The following is an 11073-nucleotide window of genomic DNA, read 5'->3' on the forward strand; positions in this document are numbered from 1 at the left end:
CAATATATATCATTATTGTTACAGCCAAAACCACAGAAGTTTATCAAACCCAAATTTGATCTCTCTGTTATATTTTTAAGGAAGGAAACTTAAATTTTAAAATAAAAAAATTTGATTTATAAGCATAACTGAATTCGATGTTTCAATATTTAAAACATTTACATTTCTAAAAACTCTATGTACTGTTTTCTGAACATTTTCTATATATTCATATTTTTTGTTCTCAAATATACTGCATTTGTGAGTCGAAATACTCAAAATATTAAGATATGTAAGTACATTAAAATAACTTATTTATATAATGAACTTGGTAGATAACTCATTTACAGTTTTAATATTCTAATTTTGTCACGAATAATCTCTGTGGTACAAAATGCAACTTCCATCTTTGAGATGTACTTTTGCAAGAGACTGAAATGCTGTATCCTTACTCCTATGGATGTAACAGTATGAGGAGCCACTCTATGTCTTGTGACCATGACATATAGAGAAAATAGACTGCTCTGTCCAGAAGACCTGGAGTCACCTGTTGTCTTACCCATGAGAGAGAAGTCCCTGCAATGAGCTACTCTGTTAGGCAGTTTGCTACGAGACAGCAATTCAGAGGTATGTGCTGTTTTCAGAGCACTGCAATATAGGCTCTGTTTAATAGCTTGGGTCCCTATTGAACCAAGTTGATAAGTCTGCAAATAGATTGTAGAAACGTATTGAGAAACTTCTGCCGGCCTTGGTTTTCATGTGGATACAGTGACAGAGGGCAGGATCTGTAAATGTGCATGGCAGACACATATGCAAATTGAAAATCCGTTCTTGATTTCTACATGCTGTGTATTTAAATAGGTATTATTGAAAGACAATGCTTTCACATTTCCCTTTTCTCAATAAAGCCAAGGACATCTTTATTCAGATTTTTTAAAAGAAGAAATAAAATAAAAGACTAAAATCCATTATTTATGAATATATTTGAAATCTTTTTGAAAATTTATTCCTTAAATGTAAAATATTTTCCTTGTTTTAATGAGCATGGAGATCTATGGCTTCACTATGATATACTGATGCATTTCTTTTTTTGGTGATCTTTGTTTCTCCCCAACTATCCTCTCCAACAGACCGTTCCTTCCATATTGGTTTCTTCTTTATCCCAGCAGTCCTGCTCAGCTTTCATGCCATATAGAATGTATTGCCTTCTTTTTCCATTTATTTCTCCCTTAAGAACTTTTTCCCAGCTCATGAACTTTTTCCAGGATTGTGTATACACCCATAGGTTTATGCGCATATACATTCAGAAATCTTAAAATCTAAGATTCATATAAGAAAGAAAAATTGATATTTGTCTTTCTGATTCTGGGTTACTTGGCTTAATACAATGGTTTCTGGTTCCATTCATTTTTCTGGAACAGCCATGGATTATTTTTTAATGAACAATTTAAAATCCACTTATATGCACATAAACATACATATTACATACACATATATAATTTACTTTATTCCTTCATCATTGATGAACATCTGGCTACTTTAATATCTTCTATATTATCATGAATGTAACAATGAACATGGGTGTAAAGCATCTCTATGGTGGCACATGAAATCCCCTAAGTACTTGACCAGGAAAGATATAAATGGGTCCTATGGTCTCTCTTTTAAGAAACACCCCATAAGTATTTCAGCAGTAGTTGAAAATGTTTGCCCTTTAACCAAAAATTATTAAGGGTTACTATTTTTTTTTTTGTCGTATTGAGGAGCAAGTCCTTTGTTTCGTCTCACCCTGCTCCCAGCCGCCTGGCTAGCTTACACCCGAAGTAATAACACAGAAACCTGTATTCATTTAAGCACTGCCTGGCCCATTAGTTCTAACCTCTTATTGGCTAACTCTTACATATTTGTTTAACCCATCTCCATTAGTGTGTATCACCACTTGACTGTGTCTTACCAGCATGAGTCTAACCAGCGTCCATCTTGACCAGGAGAATCATGGCATCTGCCACACTTTCCTTCTTCCCAGCATTCTGTTCTGTCTACTCTGCCCACCTAAGGGCTGCCCTATCAAAAGGTCAAGGCAGCTTTCTTTATTCAACCAATGAAAGCAACACATATAAAGAAAACCCTCCTATGTCGTTTTTTGTACCTTCATCACTAGTTTTTCATTGCATAATATGTTTTAATTAACTTTTTGTGATAATACAAAACTTTTATAATGACTTTTTATTATCAGTATAACAAGTGAGACTCACACTTTTTTGTTTATTGTCATGGAAATATCTCTATATTTTCATGGATCTTCATCTTTAGTAGTGGCATGCTCCTGTAACTAGTTATTTTCATCCATTACTTGCTTTGTTAAACATTGAAATATAATCATGTGCTCTATTTTATATTTTTATCCCAAGTAGATTTTTCTCTCATACAATACATTCTGACCAAAGTTTCCCTTCCCTACACTACTCCCAGCTACCCCCTACTTACCCTCTTCCTTAAATCAATTTCCCTTCCAATTCCTCATCAGCAAAGAGCGGGTCTCCAAGAGACAATAGTCAAACATTACGAAAAAGAACACAATAAGAGCACTTATATTGAGGCTGGACAAGGCAACTCAAAAGGAGGAAAAGTTTGCGAGTAACAGGCTAAAGAGCCTGAGATACACCTGTTCCCACTGTTAAAGCTCCCACAAAAACACCAAGCTAACAAACATAGCATATGCACAGGACCTGTTGTAGACTCATGCAAGTCCTGTGCTGGCCACTTCAATCTCTGTGAGCCCATGAGTGTAAACATAGTTTCTGTCCCACCTGTGCCTGCTGCTGTTCAGTCCCAAAGAAACACACAGAGGCTTATAAAACAGTTTGACTGATGGCACAGGCATGTTGCTTGCTAGCTCTTACATCATAAATTAACGTGTTTTTTAAAATCTATTAATTTGTGTATCACCAATTACACCAATTAATTTGTGGCTTGCCAGTAAGGTTCTAGCATCTTTCTCCTTCAACAGTTACATGGTGTGGCTCTTTCTCTGCTCTCTTTCTCCCTGAATTAAGTTTACTTTTCCTGCTTACCTATACTCTTCCCTGCCATAAGCTAAACCAGCTTCTTCATTAACTAATGGTAATAAAACATATTCATAACATACAAAGGGGAATCTCACTTTACATGTGAACTCTGTTTAGTTGATTTAGTGGGTCATAGTCTCTTGATGAACTCCATTCCCTCTGACTCTCAGTCTTTCGTGCCCCTCTTTGGAGTTCCCCAATCTCTGAAGTGAGCAACTCAATGGAAACCTCAAATTTGGATTCTCTTTGTGTGTGTGTGCATAATGTCTGGTTGTGGGTCTCGGCATCTGCTCCCGTCTGCTGCCAGAGAAAGACTTTCTGATAACACCTAGGCAAGGCATCAGTCAGTGAGTACAGTAGAATATCATTAGGAATCGTTTTCATTGTTTTTGTCGGGTTTAGTTCTATTCTAGGTTTCTGGGCTACCCAACCTTGGGTTTCTGCCCATACAGGCTGTCCAGGTCATGGTTTCCCTCTCATGGTTTGGGCCTCAAATTAAATGAGACATTGATTGGCTCATCCTGAACGTTCTGTGTCACCATTGCTCTAGGACACTTTGCAGACAAAACAGGTTGTCAGTAGAAGGTTCTGTGAGTGATTTAGTGCCTAGGTTTCTCTTTCCATAGGCTGCAGATGGCTTTCTCACTTCAAAGTAACTAGAATTTAGGGGTGAAGGCTCCGTCCCTGCATCAGCATCACATTTCTACATTCACTGAGGTTTGTGGATGTTGTCCTCAGCAATGGGCTTTGGCTATTAGTTTTTAGAGAGCAAAAATATGCCCTAGCATCACCTTGGTTTATTAAGGTGCTTTGGGAACTCCTTCAGTCAGTAACCTTTAAGATATTGGCCTGCTTTAAACATGACTTCATGTAGTATAAACCCAGACACAAAGAGTGTGTGGGTCTCGTGGTTCCTGGATTCAGTTCCAGTTCCCAGTGCTTGCAGAGAACTGCAGACCACTACTCTTTCTGTGAGTTTATCCCATGATAAATAAACCTATGTTATACTCCATTCTGGGTGATTGTGGTACTGTTGAGTACGCCAACAAATTTGCTGCGCATTTGTTTAAAGATTGCTTTTTTTTTTAAAATATAAAGCCTTTGTCTTTAAGCTGCATAGGCATTAAGAATTACAGGTCAATAGTCATCCATGTTTGTCAGTACTTATAATTAGATTAATCAGGTTCTTTAGATGCATAGAGAATGTATTCTGCATGAATAGGTGATCTTCAAACACTTCAAAGAACTGTAGAACATAGCATTTAAATAACTTAGGATTTTGTTGATATTAGACACTATTTCTCCTGGCAGCACCAACCTATTCCTGAGAGACTGTTGGGTACTGAAGACACTCCATTTGGAGATTGTTTTCCTCTTAACAAAAGTGGTCTTTGGGTAAAGAACTGCCCCTTCCTTGACTACTGACTAAATGTATGGACATGTGGGATATAAGCAAAAAGATGCCAAACCTTGTCAAGAAAGGGTAAGACAGTATTACAAATTTTTCTGACTCTGAAAATGGTGTCTCAGTTACTCTAGACTTTAGCCAAAGATTGTTGGACCAATATTGCAAATGAGACTTTGGCTGATGCCCAGTTGTCTCTGTCATTTCTTTTTCTTTTTTTTTTTAAACATCAATTCCTGTCTTTTTATTTATTCATACATAATTACTTGTCTTCTGGCTTGTTGAAGCAGTAAGTCAGACAGCACTTGCCACAGTAATGTCTGTCAAAGTGGCTAGCCATGAAAACTCCAGCACCACATTCATCAGAAGGACACTCTCGACGAAGACGACTAATTTTGCCATTTTCATCCACCTTATAGTACTTCAGTACAGCCAACTTCACCTTCTTTCTCTTATGCTTGTTCTTCTTGGGAGTGGTGTAAGACTTCTTCTTTCTTTTCTTAGCACCACCACGAAGTCTCAACACCAGATGAAGGGTGGACTCCTTTTGGATGTTGTAGTCAGACAAAGTACGGCCATCTTCCAGTTGCTTGCCAGCGAAGATCAGTCTCTGCTGATCAGGAGGAATTCCTTCCTTATCCTGGATCTTGGCCTTGACATTTTCTATAGTGTCCGAGGGTTCAACCTCGAGGGTGATGGTTTTCCCCGTAAGGGTCTTCACGAAAATCTGCATCCTGGCGGCGCTGCCACCACAGATGGCGGATCGGAAAAGCATTTCTGTCATTTCTTGTACTTTTTGGAAGTTGCTTGATTGCACTTCTATTTACTTAAGTAATATTATTTCCCTCTTCAGGTCTTTTATGGTGTTTAAGACTAGATAGTCATAGTTACTTTCCTCTCATGACTTAACCAAACCATCTTTTAGTATAAGACTTAGTTTCCTTAAGCTAGGATAACTATTGAAACATTTAGCATATATTTCTTGTTTGATGTTGTTCATGCTGGTGGTATTTATATTTTTTATGTATGTTTTTACCTCTTCTTTTCCCTGGACAATACTTGGTATTTTTTTCTTATTGTATATAATTTTGCTTTAGGCTTAGGATTCCCTTATTTAGACAAAAGGGGAAGGTGCTGTGGGAACTCCTTAAGTCAATAGCCTTTAAGATATAAGCCCACTTTGGGTGTGGTCTCATGTAGTATAAAAGCAGATGAAACACACACATGGGTCTCTCTTAACTGCTGGATTCAATTTTAGTTCCACCTTTGCAGAGGACTGTGTATTGCTACTCTTTCTGTGAGTTTATCCTCAGACAAATAATCCTTTGTTATAGTCTATTCTGGGCAATTGTGGAACTCTTTTGAATGGCAACATTTAGAGATCTTCATGGAACCCCCTCTGTGAACTGCTCAACTAAATATAACCTAGTCTCATCACTGGAAGCCTTGCCTGGCTATAAAAGATGATTAGTTTAGCCTCCATGTCTTCTACTTCTGAGCATCCTTAGTAGTCTCACCCTCACAGATTCCAGGAAATTTTATTGCACTATGCTTTCACACCAACAAGTTGGCTTATCATAATTTTCTATTATTTGTTTTCTTGACATAGGCCATTATGCCAGGGGTTAGACAGAATTTCAAAGTAGTTTTAGTTTTAAAGTACATTTCCTTGATGGGTTAGGATGTCAAATACCTTAAAAGTTGATTGACTATTTCCATTTCTTTCATTTTTTTGATTTTGAGAGTTCTGGTTGAATCATTAGAACATTTATTGAGTATATATGAATCTGGTTCAATTCTCAGAAATAAATTATTAAAAATTGCCTTACAACCATAATAGAGAATTACTCTTAGAAATTTGTTAAAATTATTCTGTACTTTCTACACTAAAATATCATCATAATTATATCTAAAATTAAATGAAAAAATATGAATTTATTTTTCATAAGTGTAAAAAGGCCCTTGTCTTGATCTTTATTTTTCTATGTGTTTTCCCTTTTCTCACCACCAATATCATATATTTTAGCTACTAAATATTTGTGATAACAAAAGTAATCCATGGGCACTCTCCAAATTTTATTTTTGAATTGTTTTGAGTATTTAAAAACTTCATCTAAAAACCAAAGAGAAGATTTTAGAATCAGATTGGTATTTTGCAATTTTATTTAAGAAAAATCTCAGATCTCAAAACCTATACTCCAAAACCCAAAAGCAACTTGAAAAATATGATATTTAAGGAGATCTCTACTCAAATTTAATTAATTCTATTGATAATTTGGGAAGAATTGTCACTTTATCAATACTGTCTTGAAAATGACACATATTCCATTTACTTAGTTTTATAACTATTATGAATTTGCATGTTGTGACAGATTCCACGACCCTATGTACATAGGAAAGCTCTCTACCACTTAATTATTTTTTATAAAACTTAAGCTTTCAACAGCATTTTTGTATTGCTTAGCATACTGAACCTGCGTATTATATAAGACATATATTTGGGTTTATTTCCCCTTTTGAAGACATATTAGATGGTTCAAAGTTTTGTAAGTTTAGTTTTGAAATTTTTATGTTTGGGGTGTTAAAAGTAGGATGGATCTTGCGTACTGTCTCTCCCGAGGTCAGCCAAATTTCCAACTTAGTTCTATATGTTTTTAAATATATATATAATAATATATACATAAACTTTAAATTAAAATTAAGAAAGTAATAATTCCTCCATTCTTACATTTTTTTAAATTTATGTTCTCCCTATTCTTGAGAGTGACATCTTTATTTTTCTTCCCTCAGCTTTCATCAGAGAATATAGTATTTGCCATGATTAACTGACGAATGTCATCATTAATCTAAGCCAGTATGCTGTAATTTTTGTCTGATGCATTTTATTGTTTCTGAGTAGATACTGAATGTTGTCAGGATCTTTTCATTCACCTATTGCTATAATAACATGTTTTTCATAATAAAATGAAACATAAACTATCAGAGTGATGTTGACATGGCAAATCAGGAGGAGGAAAAGAGTCCCAAAAGCAAGAGTTAGAGACCCACTCTTTCTTTTATCAGTCCTTTACAGTTACTAAGCTAATAGCTTTAGTATATACAAAGAGAATGTGATGTAGATCCATTTAGGCCTTGTGATTGATACACCAGTCTCTGTGAGCCCATTTCTGTCTTTCTTAGTTAATTTAGAGGGATTTGTTCTCTTGGTATCCTCCATCCTCCTGGCTTTTAGGATATTTCAGCCTCCTCTTTTCTGTGATGCCATGAACTCTGATCAGAGATATGATGGAGGCCTCCAATTTAGGCTGCCCCTCACATTGTCAGACTGTGGGTCTTTGCATCTGTTTCTATCTGCTGCCAGAGAAATCATCTCTGATGACCAAAGAATAAACATTTATCTGTGAGTTTAACATTGGGAATCATTTTATTTTATTTCAAAACTGTTGAATTTGGATTTACTCTAAATCTCTGAGCTATCTGGTCTTTGGGGATTGGTTACCCAATTGGTATTGAGTATGTGTTCCTTCTTGTGGATTGAACCTTAGATCAAATCAGTCATTGTTCAGTTACTACCACACATTCTGTGCCATCATTACCCCAGCATATTTTCATACAGACAGATTATAGGTCATAGGTTTGTGGCTGAGTTAGTGCTCACAGTTCTCTTTTAGTAGCCTGCAGAATACCTTCCCACGTCAAAGAGACTAGAATGTAGGAGTGAAAGCTCTAAATAGGCACTAGTTTGACTTCTCCATATTCAATGATTTCTGTGCGTATTGTCCTTAGTAATGGGATCCACTGTCAGTTTGCAGAGAGTAACCCTTTGTCTTAGCTACAACCTGTTTATTTGGGGATTTCTATGGAACCCTTTGGCCAACAATTCAATGAATGTAATAACCCAGTCCTGTCATTGGATTGGATCCTGAGCCTTGCAAAAAAAAAAAAAAAGATATTTAGGTGAAACTACTTGCCTCCTATTGCTATGTCTCCTATTACTACGAGTCCTCATTAGAATCACTGCCACAGATGTTTCCAATACATTAGGTTTCAACACCATCCCCCAAATGCCCAATCCCAACTGTTTATCCCCTCGCTCACTCCTTCCACCATATCTCCTCTCCCACTTGATATCCACATTTCTGGCTCCATCAGTCCTAGTCTGTCCATAAAAGTCTCTTTAATTTTCTACTCCTAAGGAGTTCCATGCTTCCCCTCAGGTCCTCCTCTTTACATAACCTCTCTATGTAAAGAGGGTCTATGGGTGTAGCTTGGCTATTATTTACTTAAAGGCTACTGTCCACATACAAGTTAGTACATTCATAATTGTATTTCCGGGGCTGATTTAATTCCTTCAGGATGATTTTGTTTTCCAGTTCCATCCATTTACCTGCAAATTGCATGATATTTTTTTTTAATTTTATCAGCTAAATAATGCTACCACATTTTCTCTATCCACTAATCTATTGAGGGACATCTAGGTGGTTTCTAGGTTCTAGGTATTTTGAATAAAGTTGTAGTGGACATGACTGAGCAGGTGTTCTTGTGGTAGGATTGGATCATCCTTTGGGCAACTGTCCATGAATGGTACACTGGATCTTGAAGTAGATTGATTCCCATCTTCCTGATTTCCTGATTTCCACACTGATTTCCACCATAGTTCTATGAGTTTCCATTCCCAGCAACAAGGGATGAATTTTCCCCTTATACTATATCCTTACAAGCATGAGCTGTCATTTGTTTTATTGATCTTAGTCATTCTGATCATGTAAGATGAAATCTCAAGGTAGTTTTGAATTGCATGTATTACTATTATTGTTGTTGTTGCTGCTGCTATTGTTATTATTAGCAAACCATAACTCTCAGAAATGTCATAAAATTTTAAAAGATGCTTTTCACATGGATTTGAGAATGAAAGTAGGGGCCAAATGCTAACGCAGTGTGCAAGGCACAGAAGAGATTATTTTTTGGGTCCCTGCGACATTTAGAAATAATTTCAGAGATCCTTTCCACAGGTTTGTTTTGGCCTACGGAGAACAGACTTCTGATCTTCAGATTAAACAGGCTATAAGATTGTCCTGTTTGATGTCAAAAATATCAGGAAATTATTATAGAAATAATAAAAATCAAATGCTGTTAATCAATACATTTTAATTTCTCTTTATAGCTCATTTTATTAAGTATCAACATTTTGGTATAAAAAATGCAAACCTGGATTGCCTGCTTGGCTTAGTGGGTAAGAGCACTTATTGCTCTTGCAGAGGATCTAGGTGAAGTTTCAGCATCTATATGGTAGCTCATCATATGCAACTTCATCTTACTCATATAGAATCTGACATTCATGTTGTGGTATTCATATATACATAAAAGGAAGACAATTAGACACATAAAACAAAACATTAAAGTATGCAACATGTGTGACATTTAACTTACATAATTGCTTAAAGATAAACAAATTGGCAAGGATTCTATGGTAGCTCCTTATAGACTCATATATTTTATTTCTTAGTCACCAGGGAGTGACACTAATTAAAAGGATTAGAAGGATTGTGGGTGTGGCCTATTGGAGGAAATATGCACTGAGGGTGGGTTTAAGGTTTCAAAAGCCCATCTAAAACCCAAAGTTCTCTGCCTACAGATCAAGATGTAGTTCAGAACTCCTGCTCCAGCACTTGACTGCATGCATCCATTTTTTTTTGCCATTGCAATTATGGATTAAGCCTCTAAAATGGTAAGCAAGCCCCTAATTAAATGCTTTATCTTATAATAGTTGCCTTGGTCATGGAGCCTTTTCCCAGCAATACTACTGTGATTTATACAGTTTCTTAGCCTTATAAAAATTTTATTTATAGAAATCAATGGGTCATTTAGAGAGTAAGCCTTTTAAGTGTCTAGAAGTATAAAATTTGTCTTATAAAATAGATATAATAATATTCTCCCAAAGTAAAAAAGTTTATTAAATATTTATTTAATAAATATGTAGCTATCGAAGGAATTTTCTAGAATCATCATGTCTTATATAAGTTTTGAAGCTGCGTCATGCTTTTTGTTTGGCAAGAGAGGTTAATTATTTTATGTATTTTCATTGTTTATGCTTATTCATTTTTCCTTAATATGTTAAATATACATAACACTGAACAATTAACAAATGATATTAGATAAATATAAACATCAATATTAATGCTCCCATTTATTCATATATATTGTTATTCAGATATTATTTGTTCATGTATATGTGTGTGTGTCTAAATGAACTCATGAGCACTAAATAAATGCAAGTGCCCTTGGATTTCAAAGAAGGCATGGGATACTAAAAAAACATGTGGGGAGGGTTTACCGAAGGTTGTGAGCAGCTGTGTTGTTGTTAGAAACCAAATTCCAGGCATCTGTAGGAGCCATAGTGCCCTTACCTGCTGAGTCATCTTCCCAGAACCATATTCAGATATCTTAACTGGAAGATTTCTTACATAGTTTATTTATGCATTTAAATAACATGTACTGCTCAAGATGTAATTTCTCTTTCTGTCTCATCCAGTTGATTATTAGTTTTAATGAACAAAATTTATTCCAACATAATTTGAGCTAATGTTATATGTTAGAAGAACAAATCTAGTTTTGCAAATA

The 11073-nt window shown here is 35.7% G+C and overlaps 1 protein-coding gene across 1 annotated transcript; it reads right to left on the reverse strand.

The window, feature by feature from the left end:
* Positions 1–4681: 4681 nt before the first annotated feature.
* On the reverse strand, positions 4682–5225 carry LOC148118714 (ubiquitin-ribosomal protein eS31 fusion protein). The gene has a single exon (XM_087899970.1). The coding sequence runs from the start codon at positions 5183–5185 to the stop codon at positions 4715–4717; it is 471 nt and encodes a 156-aa protein (XP_087756096.1). The 5' UTR covers positions 5186–5225; the 3' UTR covers positions 4682–4714.
* Between the last annotated feature and the right edge of the window lie 5848 nt (positions 5226–11073).

This window comes from Myodes glareolus, chromosome 21 (genome assembly GCF_982192425.1).
Source record: "Myodes glareolus chromosome 21, mMyoGla1.1, whole genome shotgun sequence".
Taxonomy (NCBI): Eukaryota; Metazoa; Chordata; class Mammalia; order Rodentia; family Cricetidae; genus Myodes; species Myodes glareolus.

What these genes read in the sequence shown, in the direction of transcription:
- LOC148118714 (XM_087899970.1), bottom strand. Translation starts at nt 5,185, where the DNA reads ATGCAGATTTTCGTGAAGACCCTTACGGGGAAAACCATCACCCTCGAG.